Source organism: Neofelis nebulosa, chromosome 11 (genome assembly GCF_028018385.1).
Source record: "Neofelis nebulosa isolate mNeoNeb1 chromosome 11, mNeoNeb1.pri, whole genome shotgun sequence".
In the NCBI taxonomy this organism is placed as follows: domain Eukaryota; kingdom Metazoa; phylum Chordata; class Mammalia; order Carnivora; family Felidae; genus Neofelis; species Neofelis nebulosa.
In genome coordinates, this window is record NC_080792.1 from 75,517,498 (window position 1) to 75,532,637 (window position 15,140).

General features: G+C 41.3%; 1 gene segment (V, D, J or C); it reads left to right on the forward strand.

The window, feature by feature from the left end:
- The first annotated feature begins 13,601 nt into the window (after positions 1-13,601).
- Positions 13,602-14,268, forward strand: LOC131489834 (immunoglobulin lambda variable 2-18-like). The segment is given in 3 exon segments: positions 13,602-13,647; positions 13,762-13,939; positions 14,068-14,268. Coding segments are annotated over 3 exon segments (425 nt in total).
- The last annotated feature ends 872 nt before the right edge of the window (positions 14,269-15,140 follow it).

Here is a 15,140-nt window from a genome sequence, read left to right on the forward strand (position 1 = left end):
CAGCCTTGCCTGATAAAGTATTCTTGGCTGAGTATTTTTCCCATTCAGCATGTTGAATAGATTTTGGCACTCCCTTCTGGCCTGCCAGATTTCTGTGGACAGATCTACTGCAAACCTGATTTGTCTTCTCTTGTAGGATAAGGACTTTTTTTCCCTTGCGGTTTTCAGGATTCCATCGTTTTCTGGTTTTTGTTTGTTTGTTTGTTGTTTTTGTTTTGTTTTGTTTTGTCAATTTGATTCTGATGCCTCTGGGTGATGGCCAGCTTTTGTTGTATATAATGGGAATTCTCTGTGCTTATAAATGTTGATGTCTGTTTCCTTCCTCTGATTAGGGAGGTTTTAAGCTATGATTTGCTTAAGTAAACCATCTGCTTCTTTATCTTTCTTTTCTGGGATTCCTATGAAACGAATGTTATTAGGCTTTAAGGAGTCATTGAGGTCAATAAGTCTACATTCATGATACAATAATTTTCATACCCACTTATATTCAGAATATTATTTTCCATAATTTTATCTACTATATCCTCTGCTTCATCCATCCTCATTGTCATTGCATCCATATCAGTTTCAGTATTTTTTATTTCAGACTGACTACTTCTTTAATCTCTGCAGTAAGGGATTCTCTAGGGTCTTCTATGCTGCTCTCAAACCCAGCTAGGATACTTATGATTACTGTTTTAAATTCTGGTTCAGGAGCTTCTGCGTGGTTCAGGCAGTTAAGTGTCTGACTTCAGCCAAAGTCATGATCTCACAGCTTGTGGTTTCAAGTCCTGCGACGGGCTCTGTGCTGATGGTTCAGAGCCTGGAGCCTGCTTCAGATTTGGTGTCTCAGTGTCCCTCTGTCCCTTCCGTGCTCGCTCTCTCTTTCTCTCTCTCTCTCTCTGTCAAAAACAAATAAACATTTAAAAAAAATAAAATAAAATAAATTCTGGCTCAAACATGTTACTAGTTTCTGTATTGGTTAAATCCCTGCTGTGACTTCTTCCTGTTCTTTCTTTTGTGGTGAATTCCTTTTGTGGTGTCCTTTTGTCTGATTCACTGTTTTGTGTTTGTGTGTGAATGTTAAGAAAGCCTGTTTTAGGGGCGCCTGGGTGGCGCAGTCGGTTAAGCGTCTGACTTCAGCCAGGTCACGATCTCGCGGTCCGTGAGTTCGAGCCCCGCGTCAGGCTCTGGGCTGACGGCTCAGAGCCTGGAGCCTGTTTCCGATTCTGTGTCTCCCTCTCTCTCTGCCCCTCCCCCGTTCATGCTCTGTCTCTCTCTGTCCCAAAAAAAAAAAAAAAAAAAAAAAAAAAAAAAAAGAAAGCCTGTTTTATTCTTGCTCCCGGGAGTAATGGCTATCTTAAGAAGAGGTCCAGATGGACTTAACAGATATATTCAGAACATTCCACCCTAAAGCAGCAGAATATACATTCTTCTCCAGTGCACATGGAACATTCTCCAGAATAGACCATATACTGGGACAAAAATCAGCCCTAAGTAAGTACAAAAAGATTGAGATCATACCGTGCATATTTTCAGACCACAACGCTATGAAACTCAAAATCAACCACAAGAAAAAATTTGGGAAGGTAACAAATACTTGGAGACTGAAGAACATCCTACTAAAGAATGAATGGGCTAACTAAGAAGTTAAAGAGGAAATTAAAAAGTATATGGAAGTCAATGAAAACGATAACACCACAACCCAAAACCTCTGGGATGCAGGAAAGGGGGTCATAAGAGGAAAGTATATAGTAATCCAGGCCTTCCTAAAGAAGGAAGAAAGATCTCAGATACACAACCTAACCTTACCCCTTAAGGAGCTGGAAAAAGAACAGCAAATAAAACCCAAAACCAGCAGAAGACAGGAAATAATAAATATCAGAACAGAAATTAATGCTATTGAAACCAAAAAACAAAAAACAAAACAAAAAAAAAAAAACCAAAAAAAAACCAGTAGAACAGATCAATGAAACCAGAGGCTGGTTCTTTGAAAGAATTCACAAACTGATAAACCACTAGCCAGTTGATTAAGAAGAAAAAGGAAAGGACCCAAATAAATCAAGAATGAAAGAGGAGAGATTACAGCCAACACAACAGAAATAAAAACAATCATAAGAGAATATTATGAGCAATTATATGCCAATAAAATGGGCAATCTGGAAGAAATGGACAACTTCCTAGAAACATATACACTACCAAAACTGAAACAGGAAGAAATAGAAAATTTGAACAGACCCATAACCAGTAAGGAAATCAAAAATCTGCCAAAAAAACAAGAGTCCAGGGCCAGATGGCTTTCCAGGGGAATTCTACCAAACATCTAAGGAAGAGTTAACACCTATTCTCTTGAAACTGTTACAAAACATAGAAATGGAAGGAAAACTTGCAAACTCTTTCTATGAAGCCAGCATTACCTTGATTCCAAAACCAGACAGAGACCCCACTAAAAAGGAGAACTATAGACCAATTTCCCTGATGAACATGGATGCAAAAATCCTCAACAAGATATTAGCCAACTGGATCCAACAATACATTACAAAAATTATTCATCACGACCAAGTGGGATTTACACCTGGGATGTAGGGCTGGTTCAATATCTGCAAAACAATTAACGTGTCATCAAATCAATAAAAGAAAGGACAAGAACCATATGATCCTCTCAATAGATGCAGAGAAAGCATTTGACAAATTACAGCATCCTTTCTGGATAAAAACCCTCAAGAAAGTAGGGATAGAAGGATCATACCTCAAGATCATAAAAGCCATATAAGAACAACCCAATGCTAATATCCTCCTCAATGGGGAAAAACTGAGAGCTTTCCCCCTGAGGTCAAGAACAAGACAGGGATGTCCACTCTTGCCACTGCTATTCAACATAATATTAGCCTCAGGAATCAGACCACACAAAGAAACAAAATGCATCCAAATCACCCAGGAGGAGGTCAAATTTTCACTCTTCGCAGAGGACATGATACTCTATATGGAAAACCCAAAAGATTCCACAAAAAAACTGCTAGAACTGATTCATGAATTCAGCAAAGTTGCAGGATATAAAATCAATGCACAGATATCGGTTGCATTCCTATACACCAACAATGAAGCGACAGAAACAGAAATCAAGGAATCGATCCCTTTTATAGTTGCACAAAAAACCATAAAATACCTAGGAATAAATCTAACTAAAAAGGTGAAAAATCTATACACTGAAAACTATAGAAAGCTTATGAAAGAAATTGAAGAAGACACAAAAACTGGAAAAAGATTCCATGCTCCTGGATAGGAAGAATAAATATTGTTAAAATGTCGATACTACCCAAAGCAATCTACATATTCAATGCAATCCCTATCAAAGTAACACCACAATTCTTCACACAGCTGGAACAAATAATCCTAAAATTTGTTTGGAAGTAGAAAAGACCCCGAATAGCCAAAGCAATCTTGAAAAAGAAAACCAAAGCAGGAGGCATCACAATCCCAGACTTCAAGCTACACTACAAAGCTGTAATCATCAAGACAGTATGGTACTGGCACAAGAACAGACACTCAGATCAATGGAACAGAAGAGAGAATCCAGAAATGGACCCACAAATGTATAGCCAACTAATCTTTGACAAAGCAGGAAAGAATATCCAATGGAATAAAGACAGTCTCTTCAGCAAGTGGTGCTGGGAAAACTGGACAGCGACATGCAGAAGAATGAACCTGGACCACTTTCTTATGCTATACACAAAAATAAACTCAAAATGGATGAAAGACTTCAATGTAAGACAGGAAGCCATCAAAGTCCTAGAGGAGAAAGCAGGCAAAAACCTCTTTGATCTTGGCCGCAGCAACTTCTTACTCAACACGTCTCCAGAGGCAAGGGAAACAAAAGCAAAAATGAACTGCTGGGACCTCATCAAAATAAAAAGCTTCTGCACAGTGAAGCAAACAATCAGCAAAACTAAAAGGCAACAGACAGAATGGGAGAAGATATTTGCAAATGACATATCAGATAAAGGGTTAGTTACAAAATCTATAAAGAACTTACCAAACTCAACACCTAAAAAAACAAATAATCCAGTGAAGAAGTGGGCAAAAGACATGAATAGACACTTCTCCAAAGAAGACATCCAGATGGCCAACTGACACATGAAAAAATGCTGCACATCACTCATCATCAGGGAGAAACAAATCAAAACCACAATGAGATACCACCTTACACTTGCCAGAATGGCTAACATTAACAACTCAGGCAACAACAGATGTTGGCGAGGATGCAGAGAAAGAGGATCTCTTTTGCATTGTTGGTGGGAATGCAAACTGGTGCAGCCACTCTGGAAAACAGTATGGAGGTTCTTCAAAAAATTAGAAATAGAACTACGCTACGACCCAGCAAGTGCACTACTAGGCATTGATCCATGGGATACAGGTGTGCTGTCTCGAAGGGACACATGCACCCTAATGTTTATAGCAGCACTATCAACAATAGCCACAGTATGGAAAGAGCCCAAATGTCCCTCAATGGATGAATGGATAAAGAAGATGTGGTATGTATATACAATGTATATACTCAGCAATCAAAAAGAATGAAATCTTGCCATTTGCAACTACATGGATGGAACTGGAGGGGATTATGCTAAGTGAAATTAGTCAGTCAGAGAAAGACAAAAATCATATGACTTCACTCATAGGAGGACTTTAAGAGACAAAACAGATGAACAGAAGGGAAGGGAAACAAAAATAATATAAAAATAGAGAGGGGGACAAAACAGAAGAGACTCATAAATATGGAGAACAATCAGAGGGTTCCTGGAGGGGGTGTGTGAGGGGGGACAGGCTAAATGGTAAGGGGCATTAAGGAATCTACTCCTGAAATTATTGTTTCAGTATATGCTAACTAATTTGGATGTGAATTTTAAAAAATAAAAAATAAAATTAAAATAAATAAATATTCAGAGAATGTTTAAGATTCAAATTATCAAGACTTCTGTTGAATTTAAGGCTAGGAATGCTGAGGAAGAATGATTTCTTTGCCCATGACTAGCCGATGACCTCTTGGCCAGGTAAAAGATTCTCTGAAGATGGAATCTTTGGAAAAACTGCAGAAGGAAGGTACTACCTGGCAGATAGCAGTGTGGCAGACAAGTACAAGGAATATATGATTTTTTTCTCTCTTGCTCTTCCTTCAACAAAGAGAGCTTAAAAAACAACAACATTTTTTCATTATTTTTAGAATTCAATACTTTTATCAGTATATGCCTCTGTGTGCACTTGTTTATCAAATTCAATAGATTTTGATATGACTTTTGATCTGGAGTCCTCTTCAAAACAAGGGACCTTTTCTTTGAGTACTTGTTTAATCTTTGCCATTCTTTGAACTCTTAGGTCTACATGTAAATATCCTCCAAGTACCTTTTATTTTCTAGTATTTGTATTACAACATGTTTACTGTTCTTTTTGTGACATTTTATGCACTTGGTTTTCACGTCCTTAAGTGTCCACCCCTTAAGTCATGTATTGAATATTTTTTTCAAAATCATTTTTAAGCTTTATAATGTATATGGTTAACCAGATGCATGACCAGATAATCTGCTGGCAAAACCATACTACTGCCCCACTTGTGGGGTCTATTTCTGGTCAGTCACGATCATAGATAGAAAAAATAGATAGATAGATAGATAGATAGATAGATGATAGATAGATAATAGACAGATATAGTGATATATATATATATATATATAGTGATATATATATATATATATATATATATATATATAGTGATGTTGTACTTGGATCTTTTATTTCACTGGGTGTAACAGGTTTATTTATTTATTTATTTATTTATTTATTTTGAGAGAGAGAGAGAGAGAGAGAGAACAAGCTTTGGAGGGGCAGAGAGAGGGAGAGACAGAATCCCAAGCAGGCTCTGTGCCATCAGTGCAGAACTAGGTGTAACAGTTTGAGTTCTATCTAAGAACAGATCCACTATGTGTATTTGGGAATAAAGGTAGAGTAGAGGAATGAGTGTTTATTTGAATATTGGAAAAGCTGGAGAAATGAAGGTCCAGGAAGATACTCTAAAAAATCAGATAATCTGTAGCAGGAAGGTCAGGGGAGCAAACACTTAGGAACTCAGCCTGAAGCACCTAAGAAGTTGGTTCGCCGAAGTGCATCAGGAAATTAAGCCATTCTCAAGACTGTTGAGTTGAGTTCCCAAGCAGGGTCTTTCTTACTGTCTGTGGTAGTGAAGTAGACACTCGTCAAGTGTGTACCAAGAGGCTGCTGTGAATATCATGGTTGCAACCTTCCATTCCACTTTTACATTCTCACTGAAGTTCTCCTGGAGAAAACTCTTAAAACCAAACAGGAAAGAAGACTCTGAAAAATACAGCTCCAAGCTGCTCTAAAATGCAGAGGAGGTCCCAGAAGGAGTCATGACCCCAAGGTGATGAGAGACAATTCAGTACAAGGGGCTTATGTTCTAATTGTGCTACTTATTTCTTTTTTCTGTGTGGTTCCTGGAGTCCTTCATGTTGACTGCTATTTTGTTCAATTTGCTAATTTGAGGCTTAAATCTGTTAACTGGTAGGTTCTTAATGACAGGAATTATGCAATTCCTGAAAGACAAAGAGGACCCTGGACCTTTGGAATCATATTGCAAGGGGAGACTGTTATCTGGAGTAAGGAATTGTATTCTTTAATAGATTTTCCATTTACCTAGCTTCTATATTTGTAACTAACTTAATTTTATCTTTGTCAGTGAATAAACCAGTCTCCACTCTCTTTGCTAGATCCACACAGAGCTGAGTGTCTTGTTTGTTCTGACGTTAATGCTGGGGTCCATTCCCTGAGCTCCACTGTAGCACTTCTGTGGACTGGCCAGGTCACAGAGAAGGAAGCAGCGCCCCAGTCCTCTTTCTGGGGACCAAACAACCTATGGCTTAACTCTTACCCAGTCAGCTTATATTCACCAGAACTGCTTGGCTCAGTAACAATTTAGATTTGGAAGTTGGAGGGGAAGTGAACAATAATCAGGTTGCCATAGTTTAAGATTAGCTCCTGAAATATGATTTTTTCCCGGTGACATACTTTTAAATGGAATATTAATTAATTAGAACCTTTCAAAGAACTCTTAGGTATAGGATATATACATTAATTCAAAAATGTTATACCATGCACTTGCTGATTACATATTTAGACGGTTTTTAAAAATACGTTACATAGCATTCTCCCTAAGTGATGGAAATAATTACTAATTATTTTTAAGAAATATGTGAGTTGAAAAGAATGTATTTTATTGTAAACTAGAGTGTTAAAAAAGATATAAATATACACTGAAAAAAATTATGATGACAATATATATTTTATTGTGCATTTTAAGAAATTAAAAGATGAAATCAAAACATAAAAAAAGAAGAGGTCCAAAAAAATTAATAAAAAAAGGAAGTTAGATCTTAGTTGTCTTTTGGCCTTCTTCTTAAAAGAAGCCAGATCTGAGCACCCCCCCCATCCCCCGCCCCCAGAAGTAGGAAGCTAGATCCTATCACTGCTAGATCTGAAGCTTTGCAGCACTCTATGATCTGTAGATTTTGTGCGTCTCAGGGGTTATTGCTGGTCTTCTGCAACAGGCAGGTGGAGCCTGCCGTGCTGATACTCAGGCTGACTTGCCCTAGTGGAAATGCACCTGCAGAGCCTAGTGGTGTAGAGCTTAGTGGAGCCAGGCATGGTGTAAGCGATTCTAGCCTCCACTGGGTGGCGCTGTTTTGCTCACTGGAGCCTGTCAAAGCTGATGGGCCAGGCAGAAATGGTGGACCCCTGCTCTCGCATTCCAGAGCCCAGAGTTCAAAGACACCACTCTTCAGGAAGCCCTCATGGAAGACCAAACACCTCTTTTCTGTCCCCTGCTTCCATTAGATCCCTGCCTTTCACCCTGCCTGTGTCGGAGCTGTATGCCTGCCAGGCGGCACGGTACGCCTTTGTTTTATCTCAGGTGTGCGGCTGTGTTTCTAAAATCCTATTTTTAGAAATCCGTGGGGCAGACCGGAGCTGATCCTTTAGGGGAGAGTACAGCTGCACTGTAGCCGGTGCTGGTTTGTCCCGGAAAAGCAATGGCACAACTGCACAGTGGTTCAGAGTTTATAGTAAAATGCAGCACATAGCCTGCACCAAGTTTTGCTGCCCTCAGCAGGTGTCTTTGTTCCCATGCTAGGGAACCGGGCAGCATGTTAATGCTGCCAGTTCTTTTGTCCCCAGAGAGATCACACCGCCCCTCCCAAATGCACTCCAAGCAGGGGAACTGTTTATCCCCATGCGAGGGGATCCTCAGCCTATGCTGCCTGCCTGCTAACCAGGTCTCTGCCTTCCTTATCCGCTGGAGCACCACCAATTGTTGTGCAATTCCCTGTGTGCTTTCTTACTCTCTGTCTCTCTCCTTTCCCCATGACCAGGACTCCTTCCACCCTGCGGCACCCCCAGTTCTTTTCTCCCCCAAATCAACTCTCCATGGCTCCTACATTCCATCAGGTGGCCGTTTTTCTACTTCTAGTTGTGCAATTTTGCTCTCTCAGTCCTCAGATCGATTTCTTGGGTTTTCAAAACGACTTAATATTTATCTAGCTGTGTTTGAGGGAGGAGGCAAACTTAAGGTCACCCTACTCTTCTGCCATCTTAACAACACTCCTGCCTCCTTTCATTTGATCAGACACAATTTCATCCTCCCCAATCCCATTTTTCAGATATGCGTTTACATTTACACTGTCAAGGTACATTTTTAGGGAATTACTTAGGAGGTAGCCAGGCAATATTCTTGTGTCATCTTTGAGCCTCCAAAAAGTACATATTCAGCCTCAGCATTCCTTCTTTTTTACCTGCCTTTTAGATAGGATTTCAACATGCTGGGGTAGATGGGATGGATGTCATGACCTTGACATCCGTCTCATCAGAACAGTAAAACAGGGGCATTTCCTGCCATTGGCTCTTTTTCTTTTCCAGTTTCTTTCTCAAGGATTCTGTGTGATTTTGTGTCCACCAACAGCAAAATCCCCACAAGGGCAGAGCTTTCTCCTTTTTCTTCTAGTTGTTCACGACAATTTTCTCTTCTACATGTGTTCTCAGTCAGTTCCATGTTAAGTAAAGGAAACATGCTCAGGTACACTTGAGTTTGTTTCACAAAATTTTTATCACGCAGCTTATCGAACTGAAAGAGTGCATAAAATAAATATTTATGGTTTCAGAAAGAATAATTAATGGAAACCACATTACCCATGCAAATATAGCCATCTTAAAAAAAAAACACAGCATGGGGCGCCTGGGTGGCGCAGTCGGTTAAGCGTCCGACTTCAGCCAGGTCACGATCTCGCGGTCCGTGAGTTCGAGCCCCGCGTCAGGCTCTGGGCTGATGGCTCGGAGCCTGGAGCCTGTTTCCGATTCTGTGTCTTCCTCTCTCTCTGCCCCTCCCCCGTTCATGCTCTGTCTCTCTCTGTCCCAAAAATAAATTAAAAAAAAAAAAATGTTGAAAAAAAAAAAAAACACAGCCATCTGAACAATCTATAATTCACTAATACCTGGAGATCCTGCGTTTGGCATTACTCATCCCTTTTATCTTTTATACACTGTTTTCACCTAGGCAATGCATCCCCAACTTTCGTGAATTTAAAACAGTGAGCAGAAAGCAACAAACTAGCTGAGAAAGGAAAGGATAACGTGTCCATTTGGTGACAGCCCAGGATACATTAAGCTTAAGAGAGCCTCAGGATCAATGTTGGTTGAGCTTCCTGGGAGTTTAGTACAGCCCCAATGAAGGGGACAAGCAAGGCTCGGGGGAAAAAAAAGAGACCCCTAGAACTGAACATCTGGTCTTGCTTTCTGTAGGCCAGTTATGGGGTATCTAGCAGGAATATTGTCAGAGGTTAGGACCCCACGCTCTCTGCTGCCTGGCTCAGCATTTTCTCTGGGAGGTGTCCCAGAACACTTCTCTGCAAGGGCTGATCATGACATTGCTGCTATGCCATGCCAAGAAAACCTAGCTCAGATGGGAAAGTACCAAAAGGAATCCAGGCCAGAGACACATAAGCATTTCGAGCTGATATTAGTGTGGCCAGCGCCTTAGTGGTGTCTGTTTCCTCATGAATGAGCTTTTCACTTTCTTGAGGAAAAGAGACTGGAAAGAGGATGATCATCTGAGGGAGGTGGTCACAGGATTCAACATTCTTATGACACCCAGGTTGTCATCATGATACCACAGTGCCAACTCTACTTAGATTCCCCTGATCCCAAGAGATGTGTTTCATGTTCTTCCAAGACAAATCTGATCAGGGGAGGGGTAGGTAGAATGTGGTCTATTTGTCTCAGCACAGTAAGGAGAGGGGATCTGGAGATTTACCTGCTTATGTAGCAACTTCCACTCATTCTAACTTTTGCTTTCCTCACCCCCATCACCAGTTGAATATCATCAGGGAATAAAATTCCTTGGTTGACATTTTACTAGTAAGTGCATAGTTTTGAAGTCAAAGAGGTGTCTAGAAAGGGGTCAACACAGAATCAGGCAAAATGTGCCTTAATATAGTTTTCTTCATATTCGTTGTCCTTGGGATTTGTTCAGCATCTGGATCTTCAGGTCTCCTTCTGTTTCTCTGTCTTCTTTTTGAGGATCACCTATTGTATGGATATTGGGACATTTGATGAGACTCCACACTTTACTGATAGTTATTGATCTTTAACATTTTTTTCCCTTTGTATTTTAGATTGTACATTTTCTTGCTATGACTTTGAGGTCACTAGTCTTTTATTTTCTAATCTGTAGTTAATTCCATATAGTGTACTTTTTATTGGTGCTTCATTATATCTTTTATTTCTTGGCTGAGATGTGATGTCTCTCCACTAATTTTCAGAGAATTTCTCCTTTCCTGTGTTAATTTTTAAGTAGCTGGTTTAAAGTCTTTGTGAGCAAATTCCAATGTTTCTTTCATACTGGGTTAAGCATCATCTTTCTCGCTGGTTGAGCTTTTCATTTTTCTTCCTATAGTGGGTAATTTTGGCATCTATCCTGAATCTATTCAATGCTATTTTATGGAACTGTGATTCTAGTTCTAAATTCCAGGTGATGTTGGGTTGGTTTTGTTTGTTTTTGTTTTTTGTTTGTTTGTTTTACCAGATACTTTACCCAGTCGTGTACAAGCTACTAGTTTCAAACAGTGTTCTGTTGAATGTGTTTTCTGTTTCAGTTCTGTTTACAAACACTTTGCTCTGCTATTTGCATCTGTCCTAAGTGGAAACAACGTAACGATCTTCACAGGTCATATCTGGGATTTTAGTGGAAGCCATTTCCTCAGTTATATTCCCCATGACATTCCATCCTTCTTCTATCAGACACTGCACAAGTGCAGCTCAGAGATGATCCAAGACATCGTTGCTTTCCCAGGCCTCTCCCTCTTCAACATCTCCCCATCCCCAGTATTTCCAGTTCCGTAGATCTTACTTTTGGTCTTCTGGACAGAAACCTAGGACTTGGCTCATCTTCACTGCCATGCACTTCCCCTGACAGTGCGGATGTCTGGGCCAAGTTGCACGAGGACAGAGAGGATTGTCTCTTGTGCAAAATCCTAACGTGAGAAAAATAAGTTCCCAAATACACCACTGTTATTTCTCTCACTACAAAAGCACTTTCTGCGGGCAGGGACATAGAGAAGGAGGAGAATCAAATTTAAAGGAAAAGAAAAAGTGTGCGGCGCCTGGGTAGCTCAGTCAATTAAGCATCTGATTTTGGCTCTGGTCATGTTCTCACAGTTTGTGAGTTCGAGCTCTACATCGAACTGTCTGCTGTCATCACAGAGCCTGCTTCGAACCCTCTATCTCCCCCTCTCTCTGACCCTCCCTGCTTGCATTCTCTCTATCTCTCTCAAAAATAAATAAACACTTGGGGCGCCTGGGTGGCGCAGTCGGTTAAGCGTCCGACTTCAGCCAGGTCACGATCTCGCGGTCCGCGAGTTTGAGCCCCGCGTCAGGCTCTGGGCTGATGGCTCGGAGCCTGGAGCCTGTTTCTGATTCTGTGTCTCCCTCTCTCTGCACCTCCCCCGTTCATGCTCTGTCTCTCTCTGTCCCAAAAATAAATAAAAAACGTTGAAAAAAAATTTAAAAAAAAAAAATAAATAAACACTAAAAAAAATGAAGAAAAGAAAAGAAAAAGTGGATATCCAATTTGCTTGAGCTTTAGAAGTCATCCTTCTCACATGTCAACCCAGAACAATGGTGTGTTCCTGGATCTCTTTCTGTCTTAAGCTGGTGACTGGTGCTGCCTCCCAGCTGCCTTGAGGAGAGGTTGAAGGATTCTGAAGGTAAGATAGAAAGGTCCACATTGATTGTTACTGCAATGTCAATGTCATTCTCAATCTGCCTTGTAGGATCTTTTTCTAGGGACTCAAATATCTCCTACATAGCTGCTCAAATAGCTGCATTCTTTCCAGGCTTAAAGCAGCATTCATTGGGGAATCATGGTGTCTTCCTACTATATCTTAAATGGAACCTGATCCTGATAACAGTACTTGCAATCTGGGTTATTTTATCTGTTTAAAACAGGCATTAGAAAAAAATGGAAAGTTGAAAAAGAATTTTAAAACCTTCACAAGAACGATATAGGAAGAAATATTTCTAAAATGCTACTGTTTCTTCGGTGTTCCAGGGTCACTGAGGTTGGTTTTATGGTGACTGTTGGGCAGAGTGAGGTGAAGGAAACAGAGTAATGCCAGAAAAATAAATCAAAGATAAAATGGAATGAGAGCTGGATAATATAAAGCTTATAACAAATGACCCCCTGAAACATAGAAATGTCCCATTATCAAATCTGTACTTCCCTATTCTAATTCAGTTCTCCATAGATCATGTACCATTGACAGTGTAAACTTTATTCTTCATTTCTAGGTTGGGATCTTAGGCTGAAGAAGGGCAACTGGCATGTTAATGAGTGGAATGTACAGAATGTCCTGGCGCATGTTCCTTTTTCCTTCATGGGGTTCACCCACACCTTCCATGTAGCATGCAAGCGAGTGACTGGGGCGACTGATAAGCTGGCAGGTTTCAACGTTGCACATACATCAGCACAAACAAAGAGGGGAAGGATGGTAACAAGCCTTCAGCTGGGGGAGACCTCACCACCAACCACCACTCACAACACATGGTCCACTGATGGGGGCAGGCAGTGACACGTTTCTGATAGTACAGAGATCCTCAGGAGTAGGCATCCAGCAGAGGACACAGAAGCAAGGGCCCCAGGCCTGGGATACTCACAGAGACACAGTCATGTCATGAAAGAAATACACAAGGTCCTGGAGCTCATGACTATGAGGGCATAAGGATATCATTGTCTTCTGGACAAATCTGACAAAACATTCAAGTTCTTAACTTCCAGAAAAAAACATGTCAGAGTGTTTGAGTCTTTTCAGCTAAGCTCTGCTGCCCAAGGATACAGAAGTATGTAGAATGAAGGGTCATATCTGAGGGGCTGAGGAGAGGCAGGTGCAGGAAGCATATTAGCATAAAGGCCACTCTCTTCTCCGAGGCAGGGTGAGGAGATAATAGAGGCATGAGGGAGCCAGGCCCAGGATCAGAGTCTCAGAAGGAAGTGCTCTTGAGGCATCTCCACCATGGCCTGGACTCTGATCCTTCTCACCCTCCTCACCCAGGACACAGGTGAGGTCGCCAGGGAAGGGACCATGGGGACATCTGGGCTGATCCTTTCTCTCCTTCTCAGGATCATCGGAGTCTTTCAGCACTGCACTAATGAGTGTGCTTTACTTTTTTCAGGGTCCTGGGCCCAGTCTGCCCTGACTCAGTCTCTCTCAGTGTCTGGGCTCTGGGCCAGACAATTACCATCTCTTGTTCTGGAAGCAACAATGACATTCAGGGTTATAAGGATGTCCCCTGGTACCAACAGCTCTCAGCCACATCCCCCAAACTCCTGTTTTATCATGTACATTCTCAGGCTTCAGGGAGCCCTAATCCTCTGGCGGTTTTTTGGGTTCTTTAGGCAGGTGTAGGTGGAATCTAAGTGATCAGCAGGACGCGCGGTGAGCCCAGCGTCCTCCTACGCCGCCATCTTCCGGAACTCAGGCTTCAGGGATCCCTGATCGCTTCTCTGGCTCCAAGTCTGGCAACACAGCCACCCTGACCATCTCTGGGCTTCAGGCTGAGGACAAGGCTGATTATTACTGTTGTTTATATACAGACAGTGGCACTTACACAGTGGCCCAAGTTCATGGGGGAGGTAAGACCAAAACCTTCCCTGGGGGCACAGCTCCCTCCTTGCTTTAAAGATGCTTCCATAACCTCAACCATGTACAGATGGGGCTCTGTGAAATATAGCCTTGAGCATTCACTTCTCTCTAAGCTCCTCTCCATCCTGCAATGTAACAAAATGGAACAGATTTCCTGGTGAATTGTCTGGTGAAATGACAGTCTCCCTTTGCTCCTTAACATCTCCCCATTCTTCAGTGACAGGAATAAAGGGACAAAGAGAATGTTCCTAATCAGGGGAAAGAAGCAGATATCTAAATCCAGGAGGCACAAAGAACTCGCTTCAGATTCAACAAGAATAGGTCTTCACCATGGCATATCATAGTGAAACTGGCAAAATACAAAAATAGAGAGAGGATTCTTAAAGCAGCTAGGAACAAGTGGGCCTTAATCTACAAGGTAGACACATAAGGGTAGTAGCAGACCTGTCCACTGAAACTTGGCAGGCCAAAAGGGGTGGCAGGCAATATTCAACGTGTTGAATAGTAAATATATGCAGCCAAGAATGCTTTATCCAGCAAGGCTGTCATTCAGAATAGAAGGAGAGATAAAGGCTTTCCCAGATGAACAAAAACTGAAGAAGTTCATGACCACTACACCAATCCTGCAAGAGATCCTAAGGGGGATTCTGTCAGTGGAATGCTGCAAAGACACAATGACACTAAATCCATATCTTTCAATAATAACTCCGAATGTAAATGGGCTAAATGCCCCAATCAAAAGACATAGGGGATCAGAATGGGTACTTCTATATGCTGTCTACAAGTGACTCATTTTAGACCGGAAGATACCTACAGTTTGAAAGTGAGGGGACGGAGAACCATCTATCATGCTACTGGGATTCAAAAGAAAGCTGGAGTACCCATACTTATATCAGACAGTCTACATTT